At 35.5% G+C, this 18775-nt stretch overlaps 1 protein-coding gene across 2 annotated transcripts in view; it reads left to right on the top strand.

Annotated features, from left to right (window-relative positions):
* Window positions 1-18775, top strand: part of PRKD1 (protein kinase D1) — a 274255-nt gene that overhangs the window by 253891 nt on the left and 1589 nt on the right. For both annotated transcript variants that reach the window (XM_037503168.2, XM_037503169.2), the window contains 2 exons: window positions 853-1120; window positions 18499-18584. In XM_037503168.2, the coding sequence (XP_037359065.2) occupies window positions 853-1120; window positions 18499-18584 (354 nt within the window). The remainder of the gene's footprint in view (window positions 1-852; window positions 1121-18498; window positions 18585-18775) is intronic.

Below are 18775 nucleotides of genomic sequence, written 5' to 3'. Positions count from 1 at the left end.
CTCCTGTCACCTTTTTCCCTTGAAGCCTTTCTTTGTTTCAGATTGTGCCTGTTCTTTTTTACCCATTTGTTCTTTTCCTCTTTCCCTCATTTGTTACTAATGTTTTTGGGATGGTGGTTTTGTAGCTCTGGCTTCTCAGTTCAGCCTGCCTTAATATCGCATGCCCTGCCTTCTCCTTCTGCCTCCCAGCTTCTTTCAGCAGATCCTGAAAACCAGGCAGTTCTAGGCCAATGAAGAAACACCTGAGCATGAGAAGCACTTACAAGTCCAGAAATGCTAACAGCTCCCTAATGCTGGGCAGCACATTACTCAGTGTTATTTATATTCAGGGGCAAGTGGAAAACCTACTTCCTTTTCTCAATTCAAGGGTAGAGAACAACTGGATTTCTCTCCAGAGAATGTTCTCTTTGAAGTGACCTGACCAAGGTGGCTGTCTGCCTTGCTTCTCCGACACCTTCGTTGCTGCCTAGGTGCCAGTGCAGAGCTAATCTTCAGAATTATTTTGGGTGACACATGTCCCTGTGCCTTATCAGCCCTTGAGACAGCCCTTCTTAGCTTCTCTGATTTGCATGCTGTTTGCCAGCCTTGTAAAGCAGTGTACTAACTTCTGAATACACATATATTCACATTTATCCCTCAGTTTTGGGGGAGAGGAAGGGATAATGTTTAGATGATATTGTTATGAATGAAAACATACTTTTGTATAGATACATCAGCCACTGTATTTAAGTACTGTAATGGACTTGAAAAGACCTATTACTTCTACCATGACAAATCAAATCCATACAATTTAACAGAGCTGGACTTACAATTTGTGAACTTACCACTCCTGCAAACCTTTATTCTCAACAGGTGAAACTTTGTGATTTTGGTTTTGCTCGGATCATTGGAGAGAAGTCTTTCCGGAGGTCGGTAGTGGGTACCCCAGCTTACCTGGCTCCTGAGGTTCTAAGAAACAAGGGCTATAATCGTTCTCTAGACATGTGGTCTGTTGGAGTCATCATCTACGTAAGTTTGAGTGGCACGTTTCCATTTAATGAAGATGAAGACATACACGACCAAATCCAGAATGCAGCTTTCATGTATCCTCCAAATCCCTGGAAGGAAATCTCTCACGAAGGTATTGTCTTCCATTCAAAAATGATAATTATTTAATCCTTAAGTGTTATTCATTCAATTGTGAATTATTTAATAGAGAAATGCTCATTGTAATTGACCACTGGACTACTGCCATAAATTGATTGAGGTAGGTTAAGAAGTAAAGGAAATGGAGGCCAAAATGTCTTTTTGTTGAGATATAGATATATATTATATAAATATATACATTTTCACACACTGTAGAGAAATTAAGAAATACATGTTGAGGTAAATTGAACAGGCACTTAAGAGAAACTTAATATTTTGACATATTTCCTTAAAACTTATATACTGATATAATGACTATAAATAACCCTTACTAGGGGCTTGCTTTTCATATGCCTGGTTCTATATTAAGTACTTTATTGTGGATACAAGAACTTTATGATATTGATTTTAGTTATCATATTACTTATGTTAGTGTACTAAGTTCTACATGTACTGATTTACTTTATGTGACATCAGAGGATATATAATAGATTATTTATTTCCCTGGCATTATATCTTTAGCATGTTACTATTTGTAACAGTATTTGATCATCCTTATGTTTAATTTCTGTATGTATCTCTGATGATTTCTTTAGGAAAAATTACCTTGACATTATTTTAAATTCTACCCAGTAAATGTTTCCTTTTTCTAAACGAAAAGAGGTATTTGTAAAAGAAGTGGCAGGGGCAGCCAGAGCAGAGAAAATGTTTTGTCAGTGCTTCTCAAAAGAGCTCCTTCATGAACATGCTTTAGAGTTTATTTAGTTATAACCAAAACCCTTTAGATAGTTCATTCAAGTGAATGAACTAAATGAGGCAAAATAAACTTTGAGACTATAAGACCCAATTAGTGGTTAACAGCTGAAAAGGGTAGGAGGGATAAAAATCATGTAAAAGGGTCAATATACGGTGAAAGATGAAATTACATTTTCAGTGGAGAACTTAATGTAGTATATACAGATGTTGGTTTATAATACACATCTAAACCTATATAATGCTATAAATCCTCTACTGATTGTAGCCTCGGTTCTGCAGTCAGATTTCAAAGGTTTGTTTTGTTTTTGTATGATTCTTTGCTTTGCATTTTATAATCCAAATATTAGTAAAATCATCTGCTATTTGTCTTTTATCTTTCTGACTTATATAACTTCGCATGATACCTTCCAGTTCTATCCAAGTTGTAACAAATGGCAAGGGTTTACCTTTTTTAAAAATGAGTAATATTCCATTATACACACACACACCCCATATCTAATGTACCCACTCATCTGTCCTTAATCACTTAGATGGCTGCCATAACCTGACTATTGTAAATAGTTTTGCATTTAATATAGTAGTGCATGTATCTCTTAGAATTAGTGTTTTAGATCCTATGGCAAATCTATTTTTAGTAGCCTACATTTTTGAGAAACCTGAACACTTCTTTCTGTAGTGCCTGGAATAGAGTCCATTCCCACCAACAATTTACCAGGGTTCCTTTTCTTCCACACCTTTGTTAACACAGGTTGTTGATGGTTTTACTATATGGACCATACTAATTGGTATGGGATGCAAATAATTTGCATTTCCCTAATGATAAGCAATGATGAGAATTTTTTCAGGTACTGATTGGTCATCTTGATATCATTTGGAAAAGGATCTATTTACTCTTTTTCCCATGTTTATGATTGGGTAAGTTGTATAAGGTACTTACAGATACTGGATATTAACCCTTGTCAAGTTTATGATGTGCAAATATTCTGTCCCATTTGGTAGGGTGTGTTTTCTTTTGTTCACTGCAGAGACTTTTTAAATTTGATATAGTCCCATTTGTTCATTTTTGCTTTTGTTATCCTTGCTATCAGAGTTGAATCCCCACAGACATCCCTGAAACCAATGACATAAAGTCTTTGAAGTAATGGAGTGCTTTTACTTTAAGTATGATTACAAATGATATCCAGTGTCTGTTATCATGTATATATGTTTGCCTTGCTATTGAGGTATAACTTGTTTAGTGCAGAAATGGTTAACTATAGATTGTGAACACTTAATTATTACTGGCAATAGAGAACAGAGGTAGATAGATATCAAGGACTTAAGAATTTCTTGCTGGAAAACCACAGTATACATACGTGGTATGAATATTAAAGGTAGAGAACAAGATTTAAAATTTGCTTTAAAGTACTTGAAAATGTGTTGGGGAGATGAGTTATGTGAGTTTGTGGAAATGATCACTTATTTCTTTGAACTGTTAACTATGCATAAAATCAAAGACTTCAAATTCAGAGAAGACTCACAGTGGGCATGACTAGTCAGAATTGTGATTTTAGTCACTAAAAATTAAAAAGGCAGATAAACAGCATGTCAGAAAGAAGATTCTATGGAACAGTTCAAGAGGCACATATTTTTGACCAGGAAGTATACATTTTACTTGGCTTTTGAGATGCCTAAGCACTAAAAATTTCCCATCACTCAGATATAGTGGTGTGGAGACCACTTCAGGTATAATATAACATCAGTTTTCTAAATGATAACAGTATCATTTGGGAAATTAACTGGCCTCTCCCCCCAGGATTTCCTCTGGCTTATCTTGCCTTTGATGCACAGTACTATTTGTTAATTGAGGCTCTGGATTGCTAATGAGTTATCTAACTACTGTTACATGAACATAATTTATACTTGAATGTAAAGAAAAGCTAGTTAAATTATGTCATAATGTCAGCTGAGATGTTATAAAAGTAGTTACTGGCCCCATTTCTATTCCACTATCTTGTTGAGAACAAACTGTTCTGGTTATAATGGACTGCTACCACAAATGATTTTAGCACATAACATCTCACAATTACACAAGCAAAGTAGCATCTGGCAAAGGGTGGCTATAACAGAATTAATAAATTTTCAATCTCAGGATATTAAACCACACCAGAACCACTAAGAATCCAGATATAAGAAATAAAACTCTAGGCAGCTCAGTAACCCTGTAGGGAATGTCAAGATCAGCAGTTGGCAGTTTGAGATGTTATCTATTCTACCATTCACATTTTTCGACAATTACCTCCTTTGCACTTCAATTCCTTAACTATGATACATGGTAATAATTGCTGCCACATAATGAGGTGTAATAGTTACTGGAAAAGATGAAGAATGCGACAGGCATCTATAAGCAGGTGTGGGGTGAGCCAAGGATTTGGATTTAGGAGGAAGACAGAAAAACATTAAGCTAAAAAATTACTCTTGTGGGTAACCAAGTATTGATTGTGTAATTTTAGAAATTATATGCCAACTGATGTGCATGTTTTCCAAGTATTCTCCATACATATTAGCTATCTTTTTTCTTGGCATGCTTTTTTTATTGTTACTGTAGACTTGTACTTCATACAATATAATACTATATTTGGAAATACTTGAACCATCATTGTGACATTTATTCCTCCCAACAATCTTCTGATAAGTAACTTGTTTCAATCTTTATAGCATTGATTATTGCACACCAAAGGGTGCATATTTCTTAAGGACTGATTTTTAGAAACTTATAAGGTACATTTTACACTAAATTATGTTGGCCATGATAACATAATAAGCTAAGTAGTGGCACTCTGGAGATACGCTAATAATTTGTCAGTGTATTAATCAGGACTCATATACAAATAATAGAAACCTACTGCTAACTATCTTAGCAAGATTCAGATTCAAAGATTCAGATTCAGCTGGATCTTGCAGCTCAAATGTCACTTTTTTCCATCTCTCAAAAACTCGGCTTTAATTTATGAAGGTTTCCTTCTCAGGTGAACTCTTCATTGGTACAGAGTGATCATCCAACAGCCAGGCTCACATTGTACCTCATGGTAATTGATCTCAGAATGGAAGAGTAATTATCTGTCAGCAGCCAGGCAGTCTCTGAAATGGGCACCGATTGGCTGTGCTTAAGTCCCAAATACCTGAAGCACTCACACAGCCACCTCAGGAGCCTGGCCCTGATTGACCATACAGATGATGGAGAGCACTTCCAGGCTGGAGAGCAGTTCCTGCAGGGAAAAGTTGCTAAGCTAAAAACAACACAAAAGCATTAACAGATGTACCTCACAAAAATGGATTTTTTTTCTGAATCAAGGTCAGATTTGAAAAATGAGAGAAACTTTTGAGGAACAGTTGACCTAGCAAATATTTACAGATAAAATGGCGATAGTAAATTACACTTCAAAGAAAAACAGATAATAGTAGCTAACACTTCTGTAAAATTTGCACTTCTGCAAAATTTGCACTGTAGCCAAGCATTACTTTAAGTACTTCACATAGATGAAGTCATTTAATAGTCCCTGATGTTTGAGTATGTACTACTCTGTTTCCATTTTAAAGATGAAACTATGCAAGCAAAAGAGAATTAAGTGACTTGCCTGGTGGGACCAGAGTGTAGATCGTATCAGCTGGCTCCCAGATAGATATTCTTATCCATTTACAGCCACCTGATTATCCTTCTAATGGATTTAGTCATATTGTAACATTAAATTATTGATTTGCTTTCACTAGCATAGAACCAGCGTAAAAACACAATTTTTAATAATATTTAAAAACACAAGGGAAGAGGATTATGTTATAATGAACTGAGTTGACAGCTCTTCCTCTTACAGTCTTGGTAACCTCATCCAACTTACTTATTAAGTCTCAGTGTTTTTGTCTGAAACCTGGACAGTGCTTTGCACAGTGATTGACGTAACTACTAGCTGACAGTTGACCATACTCAAAAACATTGACGCTCCTAATCTAATGTAGACTAAAATTCCTTTTTCATTCCTAAAACATTTTTGTTTCCATATCATCTTCTTCATCAGAGCTTTTATCAACAGAAATAGCCATGGAAATAACAGTTATAGAAAAAAGAAGCAGTAGCTTCATTGAGCGGACATAGGTTTAGAAATTTTAGGTTTTAAGTTTCATAGATTTATAGGTTATAATCCTACAGTTCATCAGTTAATGGTAGTTATATATGGATTATTCCAAATATTGCTTGTTAACTTTAAATTTTAAATATCCTTTACACCAAGCCTGTCTAAATTCATTATAATTATGCAGAGAATGTAAATAATGAAGCAAAACTTCTACAGTGGGAAAGGATGATGATGAAGAGCATTAAGAGCCCTGACATTTAGAGTTCATGTAGGATTCTGCCTAGGCAAATGGATTAAGTTATATGCTTACATGTATGATTTATTCACAAAAGTTCATACTTTTAAATAAATTTTACATATATGTTTACATATAAATACCCCATCTTGAGTGCCAGGCACTCACTGTTCTAAATTACGAAAGTGAATAGTACATTAATTTTAACTAAATTAATTAGGAGAACGAGAGGACAACATGGTAGAGAAAGTTGAAAAATGATTCATTGTCATTAATTGAAGGGAATCAGTTTGTTTTTGGGTCTTTTTTTTGGGGGGGGGAATCCTTTTTTTTAAGGTAATCCTTCTCACACTATGTTTGATAAAGGAGCAGTTCTATTTTAATTTCCAAACATATGGACCAGTACATTATAAAATGTAATAAAAATGTGACAGCAATACCATATTGCTATAAAAATTTCCAAAGATTTGCTCTCATTTTCTTCTGTACTTATTGTATGATAGACCATCCAGCAGTTCATAGACTGGCGCTAATATATGGCTCACACTTTGAGTAGCACCAATTTATCATCAATGAATCAAGCGTAAAAGATACTACATTTATTTTTTAAAGATATGGAGATATCAGAAGAAATTTTTTAAAATAGCTGAAAGTGGTAATCTTTGGAGAGCAGATCTGCTAATGATATGAGAGGTTTTTATTTTCATTTTGAGCTCTTTTTACTGATTGACAGCTCTTCTGGCAGGTACATATAATACTTCTGTAAAAAATAATAAAAATGAACAAAAGTGCATGGAGGGAAAGAAGGTGGCAAGAATAAGTGAAGTGTAAACTTTTATACAATTATAATTCTTCCATGTCTACTCTAAAATTTGTCTGAAGTTGTAAATATATAAACTATATAAATAATATTTTATGTATGAGTGTTCTTCATTGAAGAGATAAGATTACATTTCCTTTTCTTTAACATCATGACTGAGTAGATAAAGATATAATCTAAGTCTGAAGTTGTCTGTGCCCACAAAGAATTTTCAAGTGTGAAAATCAAACAAATTCTCTTTTCCTATATTCTTTCAATTGCTCAGAATCATAATACATATTTTGAATTATATACTTTTATATATGACTTTATTATACAGCTTTGTTTTCTGAGTTTATTCTTAGAGAAAGAAAAGAAGTAACATAGGAAACAAAGTGGTGTAGATTATGTAGCTGGTGAAGTGAGATATAATTTGCTTCAGTACAAGTCATCTTATTAGATGATAGCAAACCTGCAGCATTGGGAAAGCATTTGTAAAAGTACATTTCCGTCATCAAATTGAATTGATGTGTTCAATTAGAGATACACGGTAAATTTGAGTCAGGTTAGTAATAGAGCATGAAGAGCATCATAGAAATTACTATTTTTTTTCCTCCCGAGTTTTGATATTCCTTTATATGCCATTAAGGAGGCAAGCAGGCAGTAATCAACACAGAGGCAACCTCGGAAATTGTCTCACAATGAGCCCCCAACCCCCGCAGACAGAGATCATTTTCTGTGTTCACAGGTGAAATCTGAAGAAGCACCTATTCTCAAGTCACCTGCTGTGTTGTTACTGCTCAGCTTCAGAGTCACATGGTTAGTTGGTATTATCAAGAATTAAGATCAAACCTGAAGCCTTGGCATATATATGAAAGGGAGGGGGGTACAAATGCCCTTGCATTAATTCTGTAACTTATTTTTATTTAAAATGAGGAAATCATGATAGTGCAGCAGTGGCCAAGGTTTTTTCCACTTTTGTGCTCTGACAGCCTCAGTGGTAGTATTTGTGCTGCTTCTTTTCCCTAATAAGCACAGTTATAATTTATTCTTGCAATTGGTCTCAATCCTCTGCTGACATTTATGTAGGCTATAGAATATATGGCAACTCCAAGCATAAAACAGCTTTAATGATATGCCACTAAATTTATCAAAGCACCTAAATTTTATTTTAAAAGCAAATTTTGCAATTCAGTTTGGCAAATTCAAATAAAATTGACCAAGTATGTTTTTTCTTGCAGAAATTGGAGATGAAAAATACAGCCAGTACAAACACAAAGCAAAGCTAAATAAAAGCCTAGCACCATTACCACATGTTTTCAAAATCCAAGAGTGTTCCAGAACGCTAAACACTTATGTTGGAAGTAGCACTTTGCCATGAAAAGGAACCAGCTGTAGGTCCCTCTTTCACTCCATATTGTTCAAAACAAGAAATAACCCCATTGAAAAATAAGCCTTGGGTAGATGAGACCCAGAAATCCAATGCTATGAGAAACAAAAGAAAGACAATTGTCATTTTAATAATTAAACTGTGTTTGTAACACTTTATGAGGCTTGCAGATCCAGCAAGCCTGCTGAATATTAATGGATAGATTGATTTGTCAACATATTAGTACCACTGGCAGGCATAACAGCATGGAGGAGTTGCAAGGGAACTAGCCAGTGAACTGCTTAAAAATACTTGACTAAGTGCCAGGAAATTTAATCAAGATTGATAAGCTGAAGTGATTTGTGTGGGTCAGAATTAACACTGGGTTTAACATTTTAAACAGTCTCTATTTAAAATTCTGGAATTGCTTGTGTTTCATTTTCTGAAAAAGTACATGCATTTAGTTTAATATAAGAATTGTAAAATTATGAGCCAGAGGTATACAGTGATTTAAAAATATATACTAATTTTGTGAATTTGTGCATATATATATATATATACACAAACACACATAATTCAGAATCCAGTTGAGATAATATTTGAAAATATATCCCACCAGGAAAGGAATCATTTATTTTGATAGCATATAAAATAAAATTAATGGGATTTTCTTTAACAAATGATAATATGTAGAGAGAAACTGCTTAGAAGATTTAACAAGAAGTTTGGTAATATAATTGCTCAAAAATTAGTTTACTGCCATCACCCAAAATGGAAATGTTTCCTACATATTACAATTATGAAATTAAATTTTCACTGTGAATATATATCACAATGTGCCGAAATATGACATGTCATGTGGACATGTCAGGGTAAAGGAACAACAAAAGTTAAATATTCTTTGACTTTGCTTTTTTCCACTTAACACAATAATATTTTAAAATAAAAATCTTATGCTGTGGGGCCTCCCCGGTGGCGCAGCGGTTGAGCGCTGGGTTGCGAAACTGCCCGCGGCCTCTGCGGCAACGGTTCGATCCCCGGCTGCTCCCCGGCCACCTGAGGAGGGTCCCACATGGCGCGCAGACCTCTCCTGCCGCCCGCTGCTCCCCTCAGCTGTGTGCTTCCGTCTTTCTGCCTGCTCTGCTCCCCGCTCTGGCTCTGGTGAATTCTCTCACCCTCCCGCGCTTCTGACTGTACCCAGTGTATGTATAAACAAGCAAACAAACAAACAAACAAATAAATAAATAAATAACATGCCTCTATAAAAAAAAAAACAAAGAAAATATTTAAAAAAAAAAATCTTATGCTGTGCCATAAAACCAATCCACTGAGCAATTATCCAGAATATCCATAAATTGCTCCACTGATAGAAAATACATAATTTTATGAGGATCCCTGCTTCTTCTTAGTTGACCCTCGCACACAAATGAAAGGCAAATATCTGTTTGGTATTTAATATTTTTTTTCTTTTTTAATTTTTTTTTTTTTTAGTTTTTAAAGGTAACAGAGGTTTATTTACAAGGGAAGGGGAATGAGGAAATGTACAACTCAGGGAGAAGAGAGGTAGATAAATTCTTAAATGGGTCCTACCCGTTTTGCTGACCTGGAATCCCAAATGACCCACCAACACCAAACCTGCCTGGCTAAGAGCACCAGCCAAGCCTGCCGACCCCACTAACATGGCTGGTTTTTATTTACAAACAGAGAAAATGGCTGCTTAACTCTGCCCTTTGGTCCTCGCCACTTCCCTTTGGGGATCCTGAGATTTGTAGTTCCCGGTGGTGTCTTGATGGAGTGGGGCTGGCATTGTTTAATAAACAAACTGCTAGAAGCAGCCCATTCCTTTTTCCAGACAAAGGCCTTTCTCATCATATCCCCCCAAGTTCTCTGCTTTCTTGTACTGCTTTTCCTTCAACCTCCTATTCACTCTGATCAACAGTCTTCTCTTTGTTCATGTTACTTATAAATAAAATGCCAAAGCCGTTCTGATTCGAGATTCAATGAGCTAGAGTGAAGTGAAGCCACCGCTTCCCTAATAACAAAGGGGAATTTCTTTTATCATGGCTTAAATAACATTTGGTTTGGGGACTGTAAGTAGACTCACATTGATTTCACTGTTAGATTTAGAACCCTTAATTCTTTCTCATGCAGGTTGTTGATAAGCCAGATTCTCCTATTCTCTACTTAGACATTTTTGGGGAAGCGGGTGGGGAAGGGTCTAGACAGAAGACTTAGTTTCATCTGTCCCTATTAAAAGTCTTCTAACCAATACAGCCCTTAGTTCCAGATGGTAGTTATTTTGGAACTCATGTAATCCAACCTCTGCTATCTGTGTTGACATCTTCTGAGTGGAAGCTACCTTGAAACTTTTCTGAATCTTCATTCCAGAATGTTAAACAAAATTAGACTGAGGAAAGATACTTTTCTCTACTTATATCCATCTGTCTATTCAGGGGCCCTTGGGGCAATATTAAATCAGTTATTACCTTTTTTCAATGTTAGCATAACTTGTTACTCAAGTTGTTGTCTAAAGCCCCCCTGTTGTCATTAAAATACAAATTCCCAGGCCCCATCCCAGACCTACTAAATCAGGGATTAGCTTATTTACATTATTCATCTAAATGTCTGAGAAGAACTGTCTACCATACTCATTCCCAGCACTACTCTTACATATCAGAAATACCTGCAAGGCCTGAGGCACTCCTGAAAATACCAATACCAAAGGAAGCCCCTTTCTTAAAGATGTTCACTAGACCTTTGGATTAAGTATCAGCCATTTCAGTAAACAAATGGAAGTGAGTCTCCTGGGCCATTTTAGGACTGTGCTGTAGCAAGCAGTCATATGAACAAAGCCACTTGTTATTATATCATGCTTAAAATACAAAACCTGAGACTCAGCTCACATCTGGCTTGGGGCATGACAGGCCCATTGGAGAGATTGGCCTGAGTTGTGCTTTGGGACATGCTAACTGATGTGTATAGTAGTGGGACATCACTTTTGATCTTTTGTAGTTTCTATTAAATTTGAACTGAGAAAAGAGCAAACAAACAGAAACAAAAAATCCCTCCAAAATTTTTTAATGTGTATTGAAAAAAAATTTACCGTGAGTATTGTCAGAATAATATAGATATATTTGGAAGTTGACTTTAAATTTTGAATCAATTTGGCATCTGTTTGGGGACAGCTATATGTATTTTAGTTTAAACAATTCATAATTTCCAAAACTAGATTGCTGGTCTTGAAAAGGAAATGAAATTGAATGTAAAGCAAAGGAGTAACCAGTGGTAGAATAACTTTCTAGAGGAAAGAACTGGAAAAGGAAAGACTTGAGACTCCAAAGGTCTTGCACTTCATTGGATTGCGGGTAATTGGCTCAGGAACTAGTGAGATGATGACTTCCAGCCGCCTTGTTTGCTGCTGGCAGCCTCTGGTTTCAACCCCTGAGAGGTGCGTCCCAGTCAGTGTTGCTGGGCAACAGCTTGCTGGGTTCAGAGCTGGAATGTGAAGGGTTGCAAAATGACTTTTAAAATAAACACACAACTTACCATCAGCGTGAAGTAAACCAAAGGGAGGCTGACTGGGCACTACTCTCTGACAGGCAGTGAGGCAGAATCGAAAGAGAAAAAAAGAAAACACTTTCTTAAAGGCAAAGAGCTTGGTGGTTGACAGATGATGGTTTCATCACTATAATCTGGTTTCTAATTTAAAAATACGTACCTGGATATATGTAGGTAGAGAAAAGATAGTATGGAAGAAAATAAAAAAGTTCTGTGTCTGAACAAAATAGATCAGGCATGGGGCTTCAGGGGTAATTACTGTAAAATAAACATTGTAAAACAAACTTGATCTGTATTGCAGATATTCTCAGCATCTTCCATATTTTCTGATAGAAGTCACTGATCCTTGGTTCTCTTACATTATTTAGAGTTGTGATATCCTAATATCCTGATTTTTTTTTTTTGCTGAAATATATTGTACAAACCATATGCACATAATGGGGGCATCAAAACTTTAAGTTGAGAACTGGCCATTTAAATTTCTAATTAATCTGTATTCAGTCTACCAAATGCTATTTGGCAAGCATTTCTCTAATGCATTAAATGATACATTTTATTTTAAATACTTGTGAAACTTACATGCAAATATGTGTAAACTATCTGTGTGTCCTTAAAGGAACTAAAATACAGTAAGGCATATAAGGAGAGAAATAATTAAAGATGAGCCATGGAAAATGACTGAGAGGTATGACCTGAGGGGTCTTTTAAGTATTCAGAGATGTTCAGTTACATTCTTCTTGTAGGATTTTCTCCAAGTTGCTGTTCAGTTTAGCCTTAGCGATGGCACATACAGCTGCATGCACAGATGCTATTATATCCATACATGTGGTATTTGCTTTGAAGTATAGAATGGCTGTAATATACTTTCCACAATTTCCATAATTCTTTATTTTGATACCAGAAGAAAATGTAACCCATCCAGTGAACACTGTGATGGACATTTCTTTTCATATGAAAACATAAAACCCTTCAGCACCTGCATATACCACTTAATTTTGTTTTGTTCAGATATACTTGCGCGCCTGGAGAGCAGGCAACACAGAGCTTCAGCTATCTTCACATCTGGTGAAAGGCCCATCCTGGTAAAAGAGAACATTTGATAAAATTTTCTTTTCGCTCTCCTGACATTTCATTCTCTCAACTGATGGGACAATGAGAGAAATTGCAATACAGGAAGTTAATGGAAAATAACTGTGTTAGCCAAGAATTTATTGTAGCAAAAAAAAAAAGAAAGAAAGAAACATTAGACTGCAAAAAACAAATTTTCTCTTTCTTCTTTTTAATCTATTGGAAATAGTATGAATCCTTGGCTACAGACATTGTAGAAACCAAAAAGCTCTTTGCTCATAAGGAATAGAGAATTCTTTAAGAATGAAAATTCAAACCACACAATTGTTTAAAATTTTCCAAAAAGAAAGAGAAAGGAAAGACTTCCCATGACCCAATGTGGCTGTCTAAAGTATTCAGAGAGCTTGGACTTAAGAGAATTTATTAATAATGTGAGAGGAAGGCCTTGAGTTTGATGAAGAAGAGAACAAAATTCAGAATAATATCATGAAGGTTAACTCTGAGAATAAATAGGCAGGTACAATTAGAGAGTAATCCTACCACTCTGAAAAAGTTGGTATGCTTACGGCAGAGAGGGGAATGAGCCACAGCCTATTTTTTGCCCCTATTTTCAAGGAAAGAGGAAGGGAAAGTCTTCAAACTGAGAGGAGAAAGTGTGCAGCAAAAAGTGTAATCCAACAGAAAGGAGGATTTACATCCCCTACACAGCTCTGGCCCTTATCTAAGCCCAGCTGTTAAGTAACATCTGTTTATGGCCCAAAACAGCAGAATCGGCATGGTTTTTCAATAAACCTCACCTCACCGAAGGCAGGTGTTTAGCTGACATTTTCTGCTATATTTATGGCTGCAGATATAGGGGAGTACAGGGTGCCAGGAATTTCTGCGGCATTCTATGCTTCCCCAGGTATCTTCTTCTCACAGGGTCCCAGATCTTCAGGGAGTTCCAGGTAACCTGGAGTCTGCATTCATTTCTCCCTGTGCGCTACCTTCCCTCTGTCACTTCCTCTGCAGTCCTCTGTCCTATTCTCCATACCTGGACCATGCCCTCCTTTGCTTTGTTATCAAAAGTCACATAATAACCCAATTTTTCATCTCTTCCATTGTCTGCCTCTCTCCGTTACCACCTCTGCCGTTCCAAAAGCATTCCCAATGGCATCCCCTCCAGATCATAATTCTGAATTTTTGAGTTTTGGGACTGGAGCTGACATCCCAGTTGGGCAAGTTTTTCTCAGGGTTGATTCTCTTCCGGGACTGTTGGGAATGCCCCGTTTCAGTAGTCTTTTTGTTACTTTGCTGCTGTTTTTTTCCTAATGTGGATCTTTACACATTAGTCTCTGCTGGGAGCAAGACCTAGGAGATGGGAAGGCATCCTCAAAGGGTGCTTAATGGCAATTAGAAAATATGATCAGTGTTCAGGATTGGGTGTGCAGAATATTGATAAGCTAACAAGTGATCTTAGAGCCACTGTAGTAACTTCTAGCGAATCATAGATAAAGAGATACTGAAGACTTAAAAACAGGCCAGAGTATTCTGAATTTCTAAAATGGATGATGAATGAATAATGGAGTTTAAACAAAATCCTAGAATGAATGATTGAGTAGTTTAAAACACTTAGAAAATAAATCCTGGTCCTTAGAAGGAAATGACTAAAATTGAATATTAATTTATTTAGAATCTATTACACCAGACTAATTGCATTTTCTTTTTCAAATAGACTTGCCAGTTAAGGACCAATATGTCTTAACTATCATAAAACATTTGAAACTATTTCCCATAATAGCGTTTGAAGAAGATTTTAATATATGGATTGGATGTATAGACGTGAAATACTCACTTCAAGGAAGAAACACTGCTTATTTGTCAGCCTTGTGCAAAGAATAATTAATAGGGCACAGCAGTTGAGGTGTGATCTAGGATACAGTGATAACCTGTTTAAGTCTTATCCTAAAAAACATTTCCTAATATTTTGACTAATACATGGCAGATAGACTTATTCAGTTTGGAAGTGGTAGAAAGCTATGATAGAAGGTCACATAATATTCAGGATAGTCTCTGAATACTGAAATGTTGAGCTAAATTCACAAGGGTGTGTGTATATTTATATAGAGATAAATATATGTCCATCCATCCTGCATTTTTGAAGTACATTAAAGTATGGCAGAAGCATACTCACAAAATAATTCCATTTGAAATTTAAAGAGTTTTCAACACTATCAGTTAACAATATTGAGTCCTTGATGTGAACTGAGTGTTTTATACCATAGTGTTTACAAGCCCGGGCTTTGTAGCTATTGCAGCTCTAAGAACTGTCTGACTTTGACCAATCTTTAGAAATTTCACTTTATAAAAAATGTAGATTATTTTCATAATAGTGTTATTAGGAGAACTACCTAAACATCTGACTTTGAAATATTCTTATTTTAAAAGAGAATTCTAAGCTACATGAATAATATCTGTGTGTACAAAGCAAGTTTGTAGTTGATTATGAGGAAAATTCTGGTCAATAATAACCAGGGACATTGTAAAACAACTAGTGAACTTCAAAATAAGGTGAGCCAGAAGACTGAGGAATCCTAAAGACAACTGAAATAACTGTAGAAGGCAAGGTTAAGGGAAATGACTGTCTGAATCTTGAACTGTTGTGTAAAATAGAGTCAGTTCTCCACTGCATCTAGAACACAGATAGCATCAATGTAAGTTAGGAAGGGACAACTTTGAACAGGATATAGGAGAAAAGAATTCTTGTCACCAGTATCATGCAACACAGTTGACATATGAAATAAACAGGACTTCTGGAGATAGTCACTAAGATCATAACTATATTTTTAAAATGCTAAAGAAAACATTTTCTTTCTTTGAATAGGACATTAATTAAAGGCCAATGATTTAAAATAGTGCAGCTTGTCATGATGTATCTATGCATGTGTGTATGTTTTTGCCTTTACAACTAGATTGGGAGACTGAGGTTTTCAAGACCAGAGCTTTATCATTAACTTTTTCATCCCCTAGCTCAACAGTAATTGAGCTAAAGTCACAAAGGGGTGTGTGTGTGTGTGTGTGTGTGTGTGTGTGTACACTACCACAACAATTACTTAGGAAGATTTAGTGAATGAACTGATAACTAAGTGATGCAGTTACGTAAGGAACACGTCCAGTAAAGAGAACATTGGAAAAAGTAACTTTAGAATTGCTTTCAAAAATGGGTTTAATGAAAGGTCATTGGATGAGACAGTTAATAGTAAAATTCATGAAACTTGATTAGTAAAAAACATATTTTAAGATTTTCCGAAAGTGACAAATAGAACGATTTTCTCAAACACTAATGATGGACCTGTTTTCTCAGTAATACCAGCTTTCTAATATTTAGCTATAGGTTCCAACATTTAATAGTTATTTCTGTTTTCTGCTGCCAACCACCACAAAGTATATTTTATATATATACACACATATTTATGCACACATACATTCCCTCTAATTCTCTCCTTATATCCAAACTATTTTCTCTTGGAGGTACTTGTCATTATCTTGCTGTGCTTATTCAGGTCACCCAAGTACTGTGGCTGTGGTCAGACTTGTGATTGCATGCTTCATTCAGCAGAACAATTTTTTCATCTTCACATATTCCATTCCCTTCAGACACTTCTAGTTTCTCCTCTGGCAGTACTTCCCTCCCCATTAGGCAGTGTGGTTCACTGTTGGGGCCCATTTGGGCACAAACCAGACCTTTTGTGGAGTTACTGTACTCCTACATTCCTAATTATAGAATTCAAAGCAGAATGAGTGAATTAATAACGTGTATTTATTCCCTGCGGTGTCTGGGGAAGCGTAATGCTGTGGCATGCTTACAGTAGCACATGAGCTCTCCCTTCGCCCCTCAGCCTCCATTTTTTGCTGTGTGACTTCACAGCAGCAAGAATGGAAGGTGCACTTTACTCACCAGTGAGTAAATCATGTGAATGGATGTTTTAAAGTATATGCCCAATACATAGTTCACTGAGAGAACTATACTTTCAAAAGCTCTCTGAGAACACATGCTTGGAATTTGAAATTGCACTAAGTACAATGTTTCCTAAGGCCCTAGCTAAGGCAAGGACATGTAGACATAGGCAGCACTTAAATGTGTACTGTTGCATTTATTTTCTTAAACCAAAAAATGCTTGGATATTTGAGTCTAAAGTCCCTTCCATGCAGGCACATTCTTGGGAATATTAACATCAAAGAGGTAGAGTTACAAATAATCAATAGGGTGTAGAAATTATTTCTGTTTGCTAGATAAGGAGAGTCATCCCATTTGAAATTATTTATGTTCCGTGGCCTCTAGACACCTGTGATGGTATGTATTTTCAGGTTCTTATAGACCAAACCACTTTGGGGGTTGGAGAATGTTTGTAATCAGCTACCTATTAGATTTTTGGTAAAAAGATCCCATCTCTCAGGAAACAATGACCAGGGTAGGCTTAGGAAGGAAATTGATCTGGTGAAATGCAAATGTTCCCATCAGTTTGTCAGATTTCATTAAGGTTTTGGGACAAGAAAATGCTCTGATGAAATAAATAAATATGGGAAGTAAGTGCAAGAATGAATGGAAAGCATAAGGTAATGAATGTACTAAGCAATGAACAATTAATGGTATAGACTAAAAATATAATTTTCAGAAATGTCAGAACTATATCAAATGGTGATATAGATAATTAGATGCTGTGTAGATTGGTAGAAATCTCACTTTTTCCATCAAGTTACATTCCCTAGGATTCCCTGTCAGAGAGAGAGCCCTAGACTGAATGGTTCTAACCTCAGAATAATTCTTAGACAAGTCTCTTACCTGCCTTCCCCTAGAAAATAATGAAGGCTAATAAAAGTCCAATATATTGGTTATTTTTAAAAGCAAAGTGCAAGAGACAAAAAATATTTTCCCAATTGTGTTTTTGGTTTTTAGGTTCTAAATTTACATGGATCATGATCATTGTTCCTTTATTTTTTTCCCTTTTAAATATGGTTTCCAAATGTCAGTCCTTAATTCAAGACGATAAAGACCATTATCTGTATTCAAATATTAAACACATTTTATAAAAAATCTGTGATTATTTTCTCTTGAATATTAGTTTTAGCCTATCATTAATGTAAGACATTTAAATTATAATATAGATCTATTTGTATTACATATATTGTATATAATATTGTATTATATATTAAAACAAAATTCCTACTTAGAAAGCTTTATTTTGAAGACTGGACCAAGAAAAATTCACATTACATACTCCTTTCTCTACAATTATTTCCTTTTTTTTTTTTTGCATTCAATATACAATGAAGACCAAGGTTCTAGAATTCTCAAGAGGCATTTTCTTCGGGTTCTATGCCTGTTATCATTATGCTGCATCTAACAATGTGAAATAGCTTGTGGAATAAAGTGTAAATGAATTATGTTTATGTTCTAAATTTGTCATCTATGTTTACCAATGATTAACATTTTTTTCAGCCATTGATCTTATCAATAACTTGCTGCAAGTAAAAATGAGAAAGCGCTATAGTGTGGATAAGACCTTGAGTCACCCATGGCTACAGGTAAATATCAGTCACTAGATATTTTCTCTGTCACATTAACTTCTGCATAAGTTTTTAATATTATCTGTAAATTATATATAATATGTAAAGTGACACAGAAATGTATAATATTTGTCCTATTTTTAAAAGCATGACTGTGTGTCAGTTTTTGCCATCAGGCATGTAACTTGTTAATATGTGACAGCAATTTA

The sequence above is a fragment of the Talpa occidentalis genome, unplaced genomic scaffold (genome assembly GCF_014898055.3).
Source record: "Talpa occidentalis isolate TD23 unplaced genomic scaffold, MPIMG_talOcc4v2.1 talOcc4.11, whole genome shotgun sequence".
NCBI lineage: Eukaryota > Metazoa > Chordata > Mammalia > Eulipotyphla > Talpidae > Talpa > Talpa occidentalis.
This window is presented reverse-complemented; position numbering and strand designations above follow the sequence as displayed.